At 40.2% G+C, this 20,685-nt stretch overlaps 1 protein-coding gene across 2 annotated transcripts; it reads right to left on the reverse strand.

Annotated features, from left to right (window-relative positions):
* Window positions 1–5,159: 5,159 nt before the first annotated feature.
* blk (BLK proto-oncogene, Src family tyrosine kinase) lies at window positions 5,160–20,224 on the reverse strand. 2 transcript variants are annotated; one of them, XM_048986371.1, is made up of 14 exons: window positions 20,115–20,224; window positions 16,141–16,219; window positions 15,015–15,129; window positions 14,238–14,274; window positions 12,930–13,023; window positions 12,714–12,812; window positions 12,487–12,590; window positions 12,061–12,210; window positions 11,018–11,170; window positions 10,407–10,586; window positions 9,219–9,295; window positions 8,629–8,779; window positions 8,054–8,185; window positions 5,160–5,958 (listed from the first exon to the last, which is right to left on the reverse strand). In XM_048986371.1, exons 3-14 carry the CDS (start codon window positions 15,126–15,128, stop codon window positions 5,756–5,758), a joined length of 1,494 nt encoding a protein of 497 aa, XP_048842328.1. In that variant the 5' UTR covers window position 15,129; window positions 16,141–16,219; window positions 20,115–20,224; the 3' UTR covers window positions 5,160–5,755. The 2 variants fall into 2 exon arrangements, with proteins under 2 accessions (XP_048842328.1, XP_048842326.1); XM_048986369.1 differs by having other exon boundaries at window positions 12,487–12,812.
* Between the last annotated feature and the right edge of the window lie 461 nt (window positions 20,225–20,685).

Genomic DNA, 20,685 nt, shown 5'->3' on the forward strand with positions numbered 1-20,685 from the left:
CATTTACCTTTAAAATATTAATTATTAAATGATTTACTTGACACTGCTACCAGGTGGTGTTAGGGTAGGAATAAACAATTTAACAGAACAAAAGGATTTATAATTAATATAGTAGATATAAGAATGTGCATTCGTGAGCAATTTACTGTTGTGTTACCATATAGTTTATGACCAGAGTTGGGTAATTCAGATCCAGAGAGTAAAAGTCCAGACCAGGATTTTGTTCCAACCAACCAGTTGAGTCTCTGTGACTGTGACTCTTTATGCTCAACTGGTTGGTTGAAACAAAATCCTGGTCTGGACTTTTACTCTCTGGATCTGAATTACCCAACTCTGCTTATGACCATCCCCCTGTAATATCTTGAAGATAAAATATTCCCAGAAATCTAGATTATTTTTTTCTCCATTCCCCTGCAGCCCTTTTCCATTGATGATATAATTTATGGGAATTTAAACATGTCCAGGACTTCTGGATTATGGCATAATTATTGTTGAACTATCCATCCATCCATTTTCTGTAACCACTGATGCTATTCAGGGTTGCACAGGGTCTGGAGCCTTGGCAGAGACTCAAACTCTGGTCCCAGAAACATGTGACAACAGTGCGAACCACTGTACCACCACTGTCATTCAGCCATTATGCTGATATATCACTTGTCAGTAAACACTGGTAGCAAGGCTAGTGTCCTGGAAACAGTTTTGTGGTTTAGTCATTTTGCATATGCAGTGACCAAGCTTCATGGAAAGTCTTTATTGCCCTCCTGAAAAGTTCTTAGGTTTGATATCTTTGCCTGAGGGGAAGTTAACACTGAATTGAGGTGTGGACTCAAAAATGGATTTCAAAAGCTGTTCATTCCCCATTCGGCTTCATTCATGCTTCTACTCAATGTGAGTCAATGAAAGCGTCAGTTTGGTAGAGAGAGTGCTTTAACATCCGATTTCTTTGTCCCTCTGATGCCTTAGTTTCTGCATTTTAAGTGTTTCGTCATGACTGTTAAAGCTTGCATCAAGCATGGAATTAGGACCAACGCCCCCCCCCCCTTATCTTCCTATTTTTAAGAATCGTGAACCTCTGCTGATTTATTGACTGATTTGTTATTGTGCTGCGAACACCCCACCCCCCTCCCATCATCCGTCATCCTCCGCAAATCCCATCAGTGTCAGGCAGACATGATAGTGGGTGTGAAATGCTTTCGCCCCTCTGCCACGCCATGTCAACCGAGTCTGCCGAACTGTTTCAAAGGCTAGGCAGCTAATGAATCATCTGGCCGGCAGCAGGCCGACATTGCCGTGAAATCACATTAACGGCTCCCCCTAGCTTGGTACTGTATGAGGTGGCTGTAGTTTGGTGATGAATCGCTTGTTGTGAATTATGCTTTTCCAAAACATCATGCATCATGTAGCAAATCAGCATACATTATATATGACATCCTGTATAGGATGTATACAATATATTGCACAATCGCCTCGCACAGCCATCTTGGTGTCAGTCATGGCAATTGAGTATTCTGAACATGTCAATGCAACGCGAGATAGAGCTGAAGTAGACCTTTATTATCACACTAGTCATGTTCAGTACACTGCATATAGTATTTGACCATCTGCCAAACTTGCACTTTTACATACTTGTATAAAGTTAAGTCCTATCTGATATTCTTGCATATATTTTCATAAAATGAATGATTACCTTTAATCGTCTGTATTGAAACTAGCAAAACCCCTCATAGGAACTAGAAAATATACGTGCTTTTGTATTTGGTTTGATTTTAAATAGTTTTTAGTTGCTTTTGTATTTCGCTTGTAATGCTCAACATACATCAATGGTTGACTGTCGTGTGCAGTCACATGCAACCCTCCTGTACACCTTTTTGACTCTTTTTATCATTTTTTTGCCAAATATAAGGTTTATTTTACATTGTGCCCTTTTAATTGTTTTAGTCTTGCACAGTGAGAGTTTTGGCTTGGCACAATGCTTTCCAGCTGGATGAATAAAGTTTTTTCTTACCTTATGCGAGATGAAGTCACCCTTTTAATATATTTAATGAGTCAAATGTGTGATTTCACAAAAGATAAACTACCCAGTGTCAAATCCAAGAAACTTTTTGGAATTGTACGATGTTTCCATCTTTTGTCATCCCAATGTTCATATACTCAGCAAACATGCAGTAGATTTTCAGTAATGGGGTATAGATGGAGATGTAAGGTTTGGTCATTTTGTAGGGCAAGGCTCATTAAATCATTCTTTTAAATAGCACCTAAATATTTCAACAATTTCTCAGCAAAAGTTAGTTTAATCTTGTAAAATGATCCCTGGCACGCATTCAGTGCCCTGCAAAGACATCAGGGCAAAAATGATACAGCCAGCAGAATGATGAAATGCCATCATTTCTGTTGGTCAAAATGCAGCCATCTTACAGATTTTAAATGCTGATGCATCTTTCAAGATATCTGTTGTGTATTAGAAGCTGGAAGACAGGGCTCTTTTGCACTGAGATTATTACTGTAGAAACAGGTGAATAACACAGCTTTGATAAGAAGTGGTTTGGCCTGTCGATGCCATGTTGATATGCATCATCATCCCTGAATACACATTAAGACGCTAAAATAGATTCTTTGTTAAAATATAGCAGGAGGGTGTAATAGTAAGATAAGGGGGTGTCAGGTGACAAGCGCACCTACACAATTCACCTGTTCTTACCCAGTATATTTTCCACTGTACATAGTACATAATCTGCATGTTCTACTCATGTAGTTGCTGGGTTCCTCCAGAGACACACGCTTGAGATACACCTGCGTCATCTCCTTCACGTTCCGATGCAGCGTCTGGGTGACCGTGAGATCTTCCGGACACGTGCTTCTTCGGAACACGCAGATTGTTATATTGCGGATTCTTTCAAGTAGCATAAAGAACTAAAGGTCAAGGACCGATTTAAAGACATCGGCTTGGTTTTGGTTTGTGGGGTGGCGATGAAACAAGCACAGGGGGACCCGGCTGAGGTCAGATTCAAACCCACAACCACAGAAGACAACACTGATAATGTGCAGGCCACTATGAAAATTCAGTTTATAAAGAGCTTATTTACAATGTCATTGTTTGGTAACGCTTCATATTAACTGCACTTTCATAATGCTTTTATATTGCATTCATAAAACAGCTGTAATATACATTAATAACAAACATAATTCTATAATCATGTAATATTTGTTATTATTGTATATTAAAGCTGTTAAGGGATGTTAGAATGTTATGGTGTGCTTGCATGCTGCTTATGAATGTTCTATGAATGCATTATGAAGGTGCACTGAATGTTCTATGAATGCATAATTAATGCATTATGAAGGTGCACTTATTGTAAAGCGTTACCCATTGTTTTTGGTGGGACTGTTGTACAAAGAAGACATACAAATAAGGCAAACTTAAGCAGGGTCAGCCAGCATCTGTGAAACGTTTGAGGTTAAGGGCCGAACTCAACAGCACACCAGTAATATGTGCCATTGAATTCTGTGCCGTCCACAGAATTCAAACCCACAAACCTCCAGAAATGTGAACAGGTCCCATATACACTGAGCTACACCTTTGGTCGTTATTTTTGTGCAAAATCTTATAAAAATAAAGGTCCTGAAGTCAGAAGCTTTTATGTTGTACACCTAGAAGCCGCTATACTGATTAGAAGAGAGACATTCCAGCGCCACACTCCCAGCATAAGTAAGGTATGAATATTTTCAGCAGTGCCGGTTTGTGAAGTAACGACATGCTGACATCTAGCGGTCATCCTTAAAATCGAGCGAATGAAGTAAGTAGCGCGAAGTTATGCGTAACAGAACACATCCAAATATTACAAGCAATGTAAAGTGAAAATTCATTTTTTTGTCTTTGCAATAATTTGTCTCTTTCTTTCGTACCATTTTAATCAATATGCACTGCTAAAACGCTACATTTCTTATATTCAGGAAGAGGTTTCCCCTTCCTCTCAAATTCAATAATAATTCACCTTATTTAAGTTCGTGGTTTTAAGGGTGGATCTCTCTCTAGCCACAGGAAGCTGAGCTGATACAGCGCTTTTTGCAGCAATATAGTTTAAGTATATGTTCAACCAATCCTAGTTTAACAGCATGTGTAGTCCATGCTAATATAACAATATGTTTAATCCAGGCTAATTTAGCAGCACGTTAACCGTTGTTATTTTATCGGCATTTTAAACCCATGCTAATTTAGGTCGAGTCCTTGCAAACTAAGCAGTGAGTAAAGGGAATATATATTTTATATATAATGTATCGTATATAATTAACCCAAGTTGCGTCTCTCGAGGCCTGCATAAATATCGAAGCTGTTGTGTTTGGCCATACATCTGTATAGTTAAGCCTGAACATTTTTAATTATTTACATAAAATTTTGTTGCCTCTTGTATGCACTTAAACTTATTTAAAAGCATAGGTAGCTGATAAATGGTCTTCTTTAAAACTTTATTTGATAGTTAAAAACTGTATTTGACGTGTGCGTGTGTGTGTGTGTGTGTGTGTGTGTCCATGTACACAGTTTCTACGTAATTAATGTCCTTATCCTACTCTCAATAAAGCAGCATATTTGAGCTACATCTTAAAAAAGTTATATGCTAAAAAGTTTAGGAACTGCACTCAGTGTAATAAGATTCACAGCCGGGCCATCAATTGATTCCAATTTAGTTTGCAGGAGACGTTCTCCATGAGCCACAGGACAGGAGTATGTCAGGAATGTGCCGGCAAACTCGCCGCCACATTGGCCTCTGGGAATTCATTGCACAGGAAGTGGCCCTCCATGGGGACCCCCCCCCCCCCCCCCTTATCTCAGATGCGTCACCCCTCAGGAAGTGACCACCTCAGAGTGATAAACACAGGCCTGTCCGCTCCCTGCTGTCCACTGAACATTCAGCACTTGACCCTTTCACCGCAGGCAAAGAAATTAAACTGTCGCATTTTAAAAAATATTATTGTTCTGTCACATTCCCCAGATGTTAAATCCAAACATGAGCGTTTGGGTTGATGATTATGTTCTTGTTGTATCTAACCATTAGCAGACTTCCTCTCACTGGGCTGAATTGTAGGCAATGAGCTGAACTCAGACACCCCCAGGGGTATAAGATTACAGCAGCTGACCCAGAAACTCAGAGGCGTTCAGTGAATTTCTGAAAGAGTTCAAAAATTTATTTAAATACGTTGTTCTAATAGGATTCTTTTCAAAGTGCTATATGTTTAACTTTTCCTTGCTGTGTCATGAGGGTCATGATCTATTCTAAATTTAAGGGTCAGTCTCTTACTATATTCACAGAAATGTTCTATACACTCCACCATGTTACATGTTACACCTGTAAATAAGCATTTCCCTCTGCTCTCCAGCTTTTTGGTCCAATAAATATCAGTGCAGATGTAGTTTTTTAAAGGCCACGCATAATCCCAGTTATTAACCCCCCCCACCCCCCACATAATATACAGCATTCTGCAGAATGTCAGTAAAGGGACAGCGTCTTTCCCCCAAACAGTGAGTCACAAAGGATGCTTTTCATACAGAGAGGCAGCATTTCCCGTAAGAAATCAATTGGCATTGCAGACTCCATCATAATATCTCATTAATTGACATTCAGGGCGGTGTTTTGAGTTGCTTTTGTCCTCCTCGCGCTCTCCCATCCTGCTTTGAAGCCCCTGTGACCACCCAATCCCCACCGCCGATTCACACCACATGTATCCGGGAGACAATGTCCGTCTGCTCCGTCAGCCAGGGTTAGGGCTGCATCTCATACTGGCCCTCGGTAGCGATGAAAAAATCATTGAGGGTGTACTGCAGGTAATCGAAGGTGGGCCGATCCTCGGGCCTCTCCTGCCAGCATTTTAGCATGATCTGGTAGAGCTCCTGCGGACACGCATCGGGACACGGCATCCTGTACTTCTTGTCCAAGAGTCGTATCACCTCTGGGTTGGTCATGCCTATTTCAAAATGAAAAACCGAATTTCCTTTCAGCTTCAGAAACCATGTGTCTTGTAAGTCTCTTGATAAATGTGGGTCATTAAATCAGTGCACGTTAAACAAAAATCATCAATAGCTGATATTATAATCATCTTTCTAAATTTATGCCATATTAGGACAGAAAATTAAGTCTGTGGTTCACTGAATAGGTATCTGTTTTGACAGAGGGTTATAAGTGGGAGTGTGATATTAATGATGATGCATTTAACAGCAAGGCCTTCATAAAGAGCTTTGAGTCTCCTACAAATCATTTTAATATTTACCTCAGAGTGGGAACTTAGTTACATTTTGTCACAATGTAATTTGTGCAATTTGTCACAATCCAAGACATTTCTTTATATGTGAAATATTTGAAAGAGTACGCCTTCATTTATGTCAAGTTTCTTATTAACTTCCTTAATTTTATCAAGTTAATCACTGATGAGCCAAAATATCATGACCACCCCCACGTCTTGTAAAAACAGCACATGTAAAGGTCTGGGATATACTAGACAGTACGCCTACATTCATTACTTGTAGCCGGCATATAGAATGCGGAAGAAATGGGCAGAGATAAATCTCTGAGTGGCTTTGATAGGGACCAGGCTGGTGGGTCACGGTGAGCGCCTGCTGAGAGAGATCCGAGGAGGGAAAGACCACGAACTGCCAAACAGGGTGATGGATGGCTGAAAACTTATCAAGTAAGATGTGAAGGTAGGCTGTCCCGTCTGGTACAGACCAGCAGGATTGGCTACTGTGGCACAAATGGCAGATCATTTTATTGATGCTTCTAGGAGCAATGTCACAACACAGAGCACATTGACCTCAGCTGAATATGGGGCTGCGGAGCTGCAGACTGGACTGGATCACACAGATGCTTGACACCTACTCGGTTGCCCAGCAACAGGAAACGACCAAGCGATCTTCTTCCATTTCTCCAAGGTTCAGCTCCAACTTTCACATGCCCATTGTAGGTGCTTTAGATGGTGGACAAGGGTCAGCATGGGCACCCTGACTGGACAGCCGCTATACAGCCCCATACGCACCAGGGCGCGATGCACCGTGTATCACGTCACGTTACTCCTGTGACGTCACTAAAATTATATGATTTTTAACTGTAATATGTGGTACAGTAGCTCTTCTCTTGCTATGCACCAGATGTGATAACACTTCGTTCACATCTCGCATTGATGTGCCTTGGCCACCCAACACATCAGATCACACTCTAGGTGATACCATACCGGGCCTGAACACATTTGACCCCCAAAGTCTAGTTTGTTTGACGAGTGTGATTGATGTGTGATGCTTCAGTCAGACTCAGACACAGAACACAAGCTGTGTGATCACTAACTGTATGTGAACCGGACCAGGAAGCAGCGGATATGCTAGGCTGTACAGATCGGGTAGCGACAAACATTTATCAAACATTGCGGCAGAAGGAAATCGCTTTGGTCTGCCTTTTGGAGGTGCAGTGTTTGCAGGAAGTCTGGGCTGACATGAGTGTCCAGGAACAACTGCATGCAGCATTCAAAAACTCTGAGATACTTGGCAAGATATGGGACTGTCGTTATACATGCAGCTTGACAATGACAATGACTGTGCTGCGTACTTAAATAAATCTGTGGGCCGTGTATCATCACACCCAAAACTACTCCAGATAAGCCACAAAACAAGAACATCGTGCTGTATGAGTACCGTGGGCTTGGGGCCAGACCCAGCAGGGGAGTGGGGAGGGGGGACCATTGTGCTCAGGTAGAGGATGAGGTGAAAGGGCCAAGTGTGAGTATGCCCTGAGATGTTCTGCCCATGTCTTCTGAACATAATGGTTAGATCCTTGTCTTTTCCCCTGCTCATCTCTTCCACATTCAGCACGTCAACTATGAGCACCAAATGTTGACTTGCCATGCTATATATCCCAGACCTTGACATGCACCATTTTCATGACACAGTCAAGATCGTCCCCCTCACACGGGGGTGCCTGTAATATTTTGGCTCATTGCTATAAATGTGATATTGAATAAACTTGATGCTTAATCTGACTTAATCTGACATGCATGCCCCTCCCTTTATTTGTACCTGGGTAGGGTGTCCTCCCATATGTGATGATTTCTGTAAGGAGAATACCAAAAGACCAGACGTCTGTCTTGATGCTGAAGGTCCCAAAGTTGATTGCCTCTGGTGCAGTCCATTTGATTGGAAATTTCGCCCCTGTGAATTAAGCGTGGCATCAGTACGAAAGGATGAACGAACATCTACTTTCCCACAGGTCATTCTTCATTCTAAAAAAAGGTGCAACCTACACAGTATTAGCGTCAAAAAGGAACGGCTGCCGTAGACGTGACTTGTGTATTCTTAACTTTGGGCCTAATAAACTGACAGAGCAATTGGTACTTAACCATTAAAAAGTGAAATCTTAATTAATTAATGTAAAGGGCAATTAATGTAAAAATTAAGTATTGCAGTATTTTATTAATAGCTTAAAAATAACTTTAAGTACAGGATATGCTTCAGATGCAATCTGTGCTGTGTACAGAAAATGTTCTGTGATGTCAAAAGGAAAGGCACTTTAGATTAGATTAAATGCATTAATGGGTACAGTGTGTGTGTGTGTGTGTGTGTGTGTGTGTGCGTGTGTGTGTGCGCAGTCCCACCTTCCTGTGCTGTGTACTCTGTCTCAATAATCCTAGCCAGACCAAAATCCGCAACCTTGCAGTGCAGAGTCTCCGATACCAGGATGTTGGCCGCCCTGAGATCCCTGTGAATGTAGTTCTTCTTCTCGATGTAAGCCATGCCTTCTGCAATCTGCAAAGGAGGGAAAGAGCCAGGGCAGCATAGCGGACCTGCTATTCAACAAGCACCTTTTTAAAGTGTCTGGATGCCAGTTTGTGGGTTCCATGTGGCGTGTTCCAATGCAAAAAAAATACAGAGAGAGGTCGTTTAGGGGGGTGGGGTGGAGTGAATTGGTGTTGCAACATCAAAAGTGGTTTAAACAGGATGCATACTCTTTCAGGAAATGCAGTTCATGTCGTCTCGAGGGCATGCCAAAAGGCAAGTGGAAAAAAATGCATCACATCCTGTCCGGATGTTAATACGAGAAGGACGCTAAGGTTTTTACACATGAGGCATATAGCTTGACCACATTACTGTGGAAAATTATAATAATCAGAATTATAAAAAAACGAGCAAAGTTGAAAGGAGCTGAAATACACTGTTACGTTTATCAACAAAACGTTTCCCTTACCTGTGCTGACATATCTATGAGTTTAGGATACTTCAGATGTTTTCCATCTTCGGTTTTTAAGAAGTCAAGTAAACTTCCTTTGAAACATAAAAACCCACAGCTTCAAATTACCTCACGGCCATCAGAGAGAAAGAAAATGCTACTTAATTATCTCTATGGCTTCTCGTAGCCTGGCTAACCAGGGAGACTCGTCTCAACCCGCAAACACAAAGGCGTTGTTTTCTTGCAAGACAAATTCATTGTTGTTTATAGCTGTGCTACATCTATGACTTGTCTAGACAGCTGGAGAACAAACATCGTACTTAATCTTGTTTCGTTTTATGAAATAAGCCACAGTAGGTTAAATGCATTGTTTAAGTTCAGTGTTTTCTAGATAATAGATTTAGTTATTTCTAAACTGTTCCTCATTTGCTTAGTCAGCCCTCATAAATAATCATTGCTATACAGCAATATTTAACTCTAAAATACCCAGTGATTCCCAGTGGGGTTTTTAATATCTGCCACATATGATTGCTTCATGGTTTAAATGAGTCAGTCTACGAGAATTATGTTACATGTGTTGCATGTTTGTGAATAGTTATGTGACCCTAATTAAGTATATACTGATGAACAATAGATGGTAACACTTTACATTAACTTTATGCCTTTATAATGCATTCGTAAAACATTCAGTGCACCTTCATAATGAATTTATAATGCATTCATAGACCATTCATATGCAATATAGAAGTATACCTTCACATCCTAACATACCTTAACAGCTATACATTAATAACAAACATTATCTGATTATTTTCGGAATTATCATATAATGTTTGTTATTAAAGTACATTATGAAAGCTTTTAAGGTATGTTAGGGTGTTAAGGTGCACTTACATGCTGCTTATAAACGTTCTATAAATGCATTATGAAGGAGCAGTTAATGTAAAGCGTTACCCAGTAGATTCTGTGAACTGGCTGAACGCCAGAAAATTCATGTTCCCTCAGTAACGTATTGTGAAGACCCAGAATACAGGCTGTTATGTTCGATTTTTAATGCCGAAATGTACATGTGACCTCAGAATTACGTAAGATTATATCAGCATACAGGCTGAGCCTCAGCATAAATCAAGCAGACAGGCATGAAGACGCGAACGCTTAGTCCAAAATCTGGGGTTATGTAACCCTGCCGGGTGACGGGAGCCTCACCGTTACTCATGTACTCTGTGATGATGAGGATGGGCTCTTTGGTGACGACGGCATACAGGCGTACCAGCCTCTCGTTTTGCAGCTTCTTCATCAGGTTGGCCTCCTGCAGGAAGGCCTCTGGCTCCATGCTGCCCTCTTTCAGCATCTTGATGGCCACCTTCTGGGAGTTTTTATAATAGCCTACAAGGGAGACGGACATGCAGGTCTCAATGAATGTACTGACAAAATCAGTCACTACCACAGCTCTCCGGTCCACTACATGACTACACTCATGTTCTTCCGACACACTCTTATGCGACGTAACACCCAATTAGTTGGCAGCCTCAGTGAGAAGACAGTTCCTTCAGTCAGGGTTGGACTGGCGGTTGGACTAGACTAAATATAGGATTGATTTTGGGGGGGGTCCCAGAAAGGGGGTTCAGGAACCACTGGCTGATACCAAAGGAAGCAGATCAGCTAGGCAAAGACACATGAGATGTGATTGTGCCACCATCACTGATTTCTGGAGCTACTCTCCGTGTATGTTTGGAGCCTTCCCCAAGATAATCTAGCTAGGTACGGGATAGCTCTGGGCTGTAGGAGCCAATCATGAAGATGGCGACCTCTCTTACCCATCCACACCTCTCCAAACTGTCCCGACCCGAGCTTCTTTACCATCTTCAGTGTCTCCCTCGGGATCTCCCAGGCATCCTGAGCCCACGGTTGTCGCGGCTCCATGCGTTTGCAGGGGGCAGTCAGCCGCTGACACAGCCCATGTGCTGTCCCTGCAGAGAGGGAGTGAGTGAGGGAGTGTGGAAGTGCTCTTTAAGATGCACTTTTAAATGAACCTTTAAATGACATAGTGTATCTCAGACCTGTTACATGTACATTCCTACTAATGAACAAACAGACCTGTTACATGTACATCCATACTAATGAACACACAGACCTAATGGTGAAATCAATCTGCTGACCCTTGGATTAAAACCGATGATCACAGGCACAGCACACTTACTCACTGAGCCCCAGTAGATGTTGAAGATCACGTATGTACTCTGATTTTCACGATTCAGGTGGGAATGAGGGGACAGGTATTTGTTTGTGTATGTGTTTGTGTGTAAGGCATCTGTGGTAATGAAGGTTGTTCCTCTTTGTACACTAATTTAGGGTTGCATTCACATCACATGCATCACAAGTAATGTGATTAGACTCAATAATTATTAAGTCACTGAATTATAACTGTATAACCGATTCTTTAAGAGAAATATCTAAATCTGTTATGAAGTTTACTTTAATTTTGATTGTTTTATTTATGTATTTTATTTTGCTGTCTGTTAATATACAATTGCATCCTGGCGTTAAAGTGAATCGGATCTGAAATTCTAAATTTGGCCTCAGGTCACAATTTTCCTCTCACTTGCTCTGTTGGTGAATAAATGAAATGCTCATTTTGGAAATCGTTTGATCTGTACATCTAGTGGTTGAGTATGAAGTGATGAAAGGATTTCTTTACATTGACAGGAAATCCAACATGTTGATTTTAAGGAAATTCTCACCACTGTACTACAATATGATTTGTCTCAATGGGGGAACATCGTGTTCTGGAACATTCTGAGAATGCAGAACGGTGATTCTTAAGTACAATGCATTTGAAGGGTATTTATTTGCAACTTACTGGAGTAAAATTTCACCAGCTCCTCCAGCGATGCAAACGAGGTCATCGGGGAGATATAATAGCCACCGTTGTCAAGGCAACGGATTTTGTAGTGTTTGATGACATCCCCCTGTTCAGGATCCATATCTCTGATAGACAATGAGAATGATCCTGAAACCGAAAATTGTTTTTAAAATGAATAAATTGCTTATTTTAATCACACTAATGGTCAACAGGTAGCAAATCCACTATTTAGCAGTTGAAGACCATACCCTTCTTATTGCACCTTAAAACTTCCATTATAACTGTTATCTTCTATTAAAGATATCGAAAAATGTCAATAAAGGAAACACGAGAATGATCTGATGTGTTCTCTTACTGGCTGTGATAAAACGGCATATATGAGGTACACATTGTTTGTGGCAATAGGTGAGTTTTCAGACAAACCATTAGCGGTCTCGCTTTCTCTGATTAGAAATGACCCCATTTGATTCGCTGGGGCCAGAAGCAGACGCTCTGCATCTTTGCGACTCAAGTTCTTGAAAAACCATCTAGAAAATGACAATTCAGTGACATTTGTAACTACATGTAATCTTTTCTCAAAACAAGACAAACCACAATACAACTTGAAGATGACAACAAATGTCGTACACACTCTGTTGGCGGTTACGTACTTCTCTACATCCAGTGTGTCTTGTTTTGCCATATATGTGCAGGGAATGTAGCCTTCGTCACCTGTTGTCAATGACTTAGCAAACCACCAGTCACCATCCCTTCACGAGAAACAGAGAGAGAGTTGTGAAGTTTCCCTCGAAAAACAAAGCAGTAAATATGGCCTTATGAGGTTAGTGTACAGTGCAGATCATTTCAATGTGTAACACTCGGCTTACTCTTCTAGAATTTTGAACTTGTCTCCTTTTCGGAAAGGCAAGTCATCAGAAGTGACCGGCTTGAAGTCATACTGAGCAACCACGATATCTCCATCTGGAAGGAGATGTAAGAGAAGCGGGGATCACCTGACTGTGATTAGCTTCACCAACAGCGTGTATTCATTCTGGTTTGCAAATCACTTGGTGAAACACACAGATTTTTATATAATTGAACAAGGTTGCGGTGTTATATCCATTGAGTGTCACTTGAGTTTTAAAGTATCTTATTTAAGGGTGATGTATTAAGACTGAATACCTTTTAATTTGTGCATATTCAGTATGTACTAAGAATGACTTATTACTGAAACTCTCATATTTTCATATTGGGACTGTACCTTGAGTCCTTTACTGTCAGCCAACAATAATCTAATGAGGCAGTTTCCTGGCCTTTGTTGAGAAAGTTCTAAAAAAAAACCTTAATCGACAGAATGTAAAAAAGGTAAATTCCTCTGTTCTGGTTTCATCACGAGTCTCATTAAACAAATGAGTGGAAACTGTTACCATGGCGAGCGAGATGTCACCCTGTAGATAAGGGAGGTATTATCTTTGAAGAGCTACCCCAATTGTGTGTCCCTAAAAGCGTGATGCACGGGCAAACTCGCAGTGGGCTTCTTAGAACGTGGCTAAGTTCAGGTGTGACTGGATGGTGCACAAGCCCAGAGAGGAGCCCTGGTCCTTACAGGCCTCATTCCCAAAAAGCTGAAGGATGTTCCCTGAAGCTATCAGCGAGCGAGCTTTTCCATGAAGCCTGTAACTCCTACAACAGCACTGTGTGACGTACCCAGTGATTCCCAGTGGGACTTTTAATCTCTGCCACATACGATTGCTTCAGCTCTCATGAATAATGGGGGATTTACTCTACATCTAAATGTTACTAAACATTTTCTTTTATGTAACCCTCATTGGGAGAGTCTTCTTCTCACTCTTCTTTACTATGTTTACTACTTCTTTCTCTTTATGAACACATTTAAGTCTTTTTGAAACGTACAAACATAATTTGTAGAGTGGACTTTTTCGTAACAAATGACAGGACCTGAAACATGTCTTAGTTTCAAGCCAGAAACTCCCAAGATCAGAAGATCATACAAGAGTGGGTTCGATTGCTCTCTGTAGGAAGAGCTGTGAGGCAAATTCCAGACGGATTCAGTGACCATGATTTTCCAGGGGACAGATATGGATTATTGTGCTTTTCATTTATAATGTTCAATTCTGTTTATCATGCAGGACATCCACAATAAAGTGTCTACTGATGTAAGTATTCAGTCTTACTGTTAGTTGCGATGTCTTGTCTATTCGCATCAGATACCTATAAAAGAGAAAACAGATTCAATTGAAAATCACAATTTGTTTTATTTTATTCTTCTCTACAATAATCTGAACATTCTACAACTGTATCAGTAACTATTTTTAACAGAGTCATTCATGTTAAATATCGTTTTGCTAACAGTTTACTTGGGGAAGCACAAATAATGTAGTATTATGCTATTACTTATGTATTAATTAACCACAAATGAACTGATCTCAAGTTTGTCCATTGTTAATGAATTCACACATCTTTTATCTCAAGCAAGTACTATGTTTGTTACTATATCTGTTAATTCTGTAAACCCTTGTGAACTACTGAAGAAACCACTGAAGGAAGTATCATAGGAAAAATAACACACGTAAAAAACTGATCACATGTATGATGATCGTTAATGAATCGTGATGTATCATTTATCCGAAGCAGTTACTATATTTGTTACTATATCTGTTAATTCTGTAAATCTTAGTGAACCACTGAAGGAACTGCTAAGGAACTATTGAAATAACAGGTAATGAATAACACATGAAATACTGATGTCATGTTTGTTATCATTAATGAATCTTTCATCTTATGAAGCGACTATATTTGTTCACAATTTGTACTTAAGTAGTAACTAAGTTACTACTAAGTATTTCGGCCCCCTCAAGAAACGTGTTAATGCCGTCTGTCAAAAACAAAAAGTTACAAAAAACATTTCGTGGCTCCTGTACCCATTTGTTTTGCATATCATGACACCTCACCATTGGCCGGCTGTTTGCCAGTTCGTTCGAGTTGTTTGTGGCCCTGGGTTGTTCGTTCTGGAAGTTGTAGCTCGTCTGGTGCTTTTGCTTAGGACGACTGCATGTACAACCCATCCTTGACACATGCAAGTGAATATTTAGCTTAGCATGGGCAGAAATCATTCTTTAGAAAATTAAACAAAGCAAGCAACACAGAGCAGCTCTGATAAACTGAAAATCTAGATTAGCACTCGGCTAAACAGCAAACAATGCACACAAACAAGCAGTATATAAAAGTGCATAAAATGAATATTTCTGCTACTATGGAGTGAAAAAAACTGGTTTGTAATTTAAATTATTTATCTGCCACCATATCAGCACATTCTCTATTGTATTTTGCTTTTTAATTAGGGTTTTGATTACACTGGCATGAGTTTGACGATTCTCGGGCATTAATAAATTGTTGTCTATCATTCATAAGTTACCCTACGAATTTTTTGTTTTCCTGTTTGGGGCAGATGGGCATCGTGCCGGAAATCACTTTATCATGCCCATTTTGTGATGAATTAGTGGAAAATTAAATTTAAAAATAAAATCTGTAGAGGTGGTATCTTTTATCTTCCATGAAAACCATGTAGTACAACAAGTAGGATTTGGTTGAAATGATGCTGAGTGGGAAAGTTCCGTCGGTCAAGGTTTGATCAGATTGTTAGTTCAGTATCATTGAGCTATTAACCACAAATAACACCCCACTTATGCTGTCAAGACCACTCTCTAGAAAACAACACAGAAAGCTCTGGTTCTACTGTCTGTTTCTCTGCGTTGCCATGACGGCATGCAGTGACATAATTGCTGTTCTAAATTTTTATAGCAGAGCAATGGCAACTTGGTAATTCTCAAACTAGCAACATCTTTTATGTGGGTTTCTAATGGAGGAAAGAAGATACTCATCATAAGACATTTCAGCAAGGTATGGGCCATCTGTGAATTTGAAGTATGATTACAATGGTCAGTCACGTGAAGTTCACAACCAAAGGTCCATTCTTTGCCTAAATGTGCTTGGTGTTTGGCACGTAAACAGGCTGATTTCAAGTGGTTTGCTCAAAGGCTGGCTGTCCTGTGTGTCTTGGCTAGAACATGCCCTTACCTGATTGACCTCTCTAGAGAGTGTTCCTCACACTGTTCTCTGGAAACGTGAAGGCACACTGTGCAAGTTCATTCCACCACTAAAGGAGAGAACAGAACAAATCCATTAGCGTGCCATGATGTTCCAAGATAATATTGTGTGTGCTTAGGCGGAACCGTAACGAAAATTATGCCTATTTGGCTCCTCTAAGGCCATGTGCTTGTGAAGAACTGTCTACACCATTTGTAAGTCGTTTTGGAGAATGAATTGAATATTAATTAGAGATCTAAGGTCATACAAAATCACAAAGAATAATACGAATGACTCCTCTTTGTTACCATTCGAACAAACCTAGCTGTCTGTATGGTCCATCCAAAGCCATTCTTCCAGAATTACTCTGAAATGTAACAGCTTGGGAATGTTTGAATGAGTAAGAGAAAGAAATGCGCATTAACTGAGAATAAAACAAAACCTGCAACTGTCCGTTTCGGTTCAGTTATGAAAACTTGATCAACCCCTAAAGACACAAGACGTAGCATAGAGTTTACGTTTCACTTGAATTACACTCAACCTATTTGATAGGTTAGCATGTTTTAATGAGATATGTGCTAAAACTTAATCCTAAATTTAACAAAATGTGGCAGGAATTTGATTCTTAGCTTGTACTGCTATGGAATCATCATGTTGCTTCACTTAATATAGTAAGTTAGTACAGTTATGTAAGACATGTTGTTGGCATTCTGTGTTTGTATGTGTTTTTCCTGCGTGGACCATAGATAAAAGTGTCCAATATAATTATTAAGAAAAATAACTAAATACCTAAAATCATCCTATGATGACCATTGATTTGGAGCTACAAATAAGTACATAGGCAATTTCATTAAGGGATGTTACACTTAAAAAACATCTGAAGGCTTAAACGGGGGTCCTTCTATTATTTTTAAATAAAATGCGGTAAGAAAATGCAGGCTGTAAGGAGTTAATACTGAGGGATAGTATTTCTTCTGTAGTGCTACGTGACAACTTTTATTTGAGGTTTTCAAACCCGCATGAGATGACACCCACATAAATTTAGCAGTACTTTAAAATGGTTTATTATTGCAGCTTAAAAATAATGCAAGTAAAATGTGAGGATGTTAAACCTTAAGGTGACTTGCAATCCCGTAAACATTGTGACACGAAGAGGTTTTAAGTAACATTTATAGTCATGCTGTAAATTTGCTTACACGACATATCTTATACTGGACAAGCCTCTCAAACGTAGAATAGTGTATGGTTTGCTGCATCTCTGACATTAATTGTTGAAGTTCATTGCTACCTGAAGTCTTAGAACATGCAGATGTGCCCATTTCCTTGTTATAGTTGCCAATGAGGAATCGATTTTTTAGTATGACCTTAAAGTCCCGTAATTTAAGTACCCATGTGACCTCAGGCTTGTAATTTTTTTTTTATCAATGTAACTTCTCTTTTAGGGTTGCATAAGAGTAACCTTTTAGTGATTTTCCAGTCCTCACATGCGCGCTGTGAAGAGTGGAAAGTCTCCGCTTGCCTGGCCCTCTTTGGCTGAAGCCTCCCACTTTGAAGCTACATTTAACGGCTTGGTACCATAATGCCATGTTACGGAGCCCCAGCCCAAAGACGTGGTCAGTAGGTTAGCCGAGCCGCTACCTGCAGCATAGCCATGCATGACTGAACGAGCCAACCAATCAAATCACAGAACTCCAGCCATGGCTTCCTAGTCTAATGTCTCTTTGGCTCACAATCTTTTCTGAATGTTCATCATGCCTAAGCGTTCTTGTGCAATTCTCATAAAATTTTGCTCTTTCACAGTATTAAATCTCACACCTGAATATTTAAAGTAATATTTATTTTCATTTAGTAGACGATTTGGTCCAAAGCAACATACAGGTGAGACAAACAGCACATTGCAGACATTCAGGCTGTCAAGGAGTCGAGATGGCGTAAGTGTGGCTAGGCTGAACTTCCTTGCCCAAGGACAAGAATAAGAAGTATTACATATATGGTAAACTTCAATTTTCAAAAGTACCCTGTTCAGAACTATTACAGATACGTAGCAATGAGCATTTCTTCACTCAGTGTGAACAAAAAAGTGAGATTGAGCTTCAGTGATGCACTTTCAATTAGTAAGAATGGAGCGCGCCTGAAATTCCCCAGGAGCATTAATTTAACTTAAAGTGTGAAAAATAAATATCTAAAGACATTATAACAAAGTTGTTAACTGGATTCTTAACTGACCTTAATACAGGGCACCATTAGACAATATAAATTATTTACCTGCAATATATGAGTGCAAATATTAATGTAGATATTTTCCATAGTGATACATCAGGCTGATGCATGCAGGAGGAGAGATTATCAGATTGTGGATCTGGGGGGAAATATCAGCCCGAGGGTTAGGGTTAGGGTTAGGGTTAGGGTTACTTTGGGCCTACGCTGTGTAATAAAGAACTGATGCATGGTCCAGACACGTAGACACATTAATTCACACCAAACCACTAATATCCATCTGTAATGTTCAGTAAGATATTAAAGAAGAACAAGAAGAAGATAAGAAGAACATTTGTTCCCAATGAAGGCTGATGGGATGTCTGCTAAGCACATGGAATCCCATAGTAGACCACACCCACTAATGTTTCAAAATGTTTGGCTTTCACTGTTGGGTAGTCGACATCGTACTGACAAAGATGGGAGATATAATATTACATCATGCCAGTAGAATCTGCACGCAGTGCGGAGTGTTATACCCAGAGGTGGAGAGTTTATGTCCAGAAAGTACAAATCCAAACCAAGATTTTCAACCAACCAGCTGAGTATCTGTGACCGTGACTCTTTATACTCAACTGGTTGGTTATACTCAACTTCGTCTGGATTTGTACTTTCTGAACCTGACCTTTCCACCTCTGGTAATATCTTTACTCCAGGTATATGCAGAGTTCATATGCCTCAGAAAGTTCGTCGTGCCTTAGAGTTTAAGGAAGAGGTTCATTGGCTGGATTTCCGAAGGGCTGCCAATCTAGAGCTCAGCGTAGTAGGTCGAGGAGGTGTGACAGTTAAGGTGTGTCTGCACCTCTGAATTTTTCCAACCCCTTGCTCACCCCAAACTGTTCACACTTATTTATAACAAGCTTTTTTTTATATAGCATTAATGTACCGATTCTTGGACAGAAATGCCTTGCTGTGCATTTCAAACAGACTGCATGGTGGAAAATCTGTAACTGGCACACCCTGGTTTATCAGATGCAGGCTTTTTCACAAGAACCTGAAAGAACCTGCCTTTGCATCAAAAGGGCCCCTTTGGTGGGTCAAGATTCAAGATGTGAGATTTATTTGTCGCATGCACAGTTACACGGGTACAACTCGCAGTGAAACAGGTCTGGTTGTAAAGACTGCGAGGCAAAGGATTAACTGGAACTGAATTTCACTGCGAGTGGGTGCCTTGGGCTCGTGTTTCCACTCTACAAACCCTCTTCCATTAAAAAGATGTAAAAACTTCGGCCGTGGCTGGTTGCTAAAGTAATAGTCGCGCATCAGAGACCGAAAAGGACAGCTTTACAAAGATCGCCAGCATTCATCCTGAACTAGGTTTGTTCAACCAAGCAGCATACCCAGAGAGTACTGTTACCCAGCTGAAGCAAGAAATGAAAAGAATATCCCAGAGCCAAAAAGACATTATTGTTTATGTATACATATGTTATAGCATCGTAAATACTACACTTTACATGCACAATGGCATCATACAAAAGTTTCAGCTTTTAGGTGAAACTTTGATAAGCAAAAAAATATTTCTTGCATTCGACATTGCTCTACAATTTTAACATTTAACTAAGCAGTTAGCAAAAAATTATTTGTTTCTGTAACAAGCATTCACTGTTAGTTTTATTCGTTTACAGTTGGAATTAGCCTGCTATGAATATAATTAAACTAGAAATTTCATCAGCAGCACTGGTTTTGATGAAAAATATTTATGTACATACCGTCTATCTGACCGTGACTTGTGACTTTATAGTACATCTCATTTTGAACAGTCCTCACTTACAAAAGTGCCTCATGCCTGTCACTTTGGGTCTCTCTCTCTCTCTCTCTCTCTCCGCTCCCCCCCCAACCCACCTCCCTGTCTTTTACTGTTGCTTGCTCGCCACCACGTGACCACGGCATTGTGTGCCTGAGACTTTGCCTGTTACAGTCAGGTGTAAGCTCTGGGACTTCCCACGAGACCACATTAGTGTATAAATAAATAACTGAAAAGACTGGCTTTCGTATTTGTTTACTCAGCCCCCTCCCATCCTAATTTCCTTTGCGTCCTCAAGGGTGATCAGCAGCGTATAATTAGCATCATTCACGATAATGCATTTCCTCAATATCAAGCATCGGGCGAAACGTAGCGGGACTGACCAGGACCTGCAACTTTTGGGGTTTTATATAATGCACATGATAACTAAGCTCTAAGGCTCTTTTTGGTCTATGGAGAGGAAATTGACTTATCTTGCTGTTAAACATAGCATGGGTAAGGTTCTACAGTTATTACAACGGCAAGTTTACTTTTAC

Source organism: Brienomyrus brachyistius, chromosome 19, assembly GCF_023856365.1.
Source record: "Brienomyrus brachyistius isolate T26 chromosome 19, BBRACH_0.4, whole genome shotgun sequence".
In the NCBI taxonomy this organism is placed as follows: Eukaryota; Metazoa; Chordata; class Actinopteri; order Osteoglossiformes; family Mormyridae; genus Brienomyrus; species Brienomyrus brachyistius.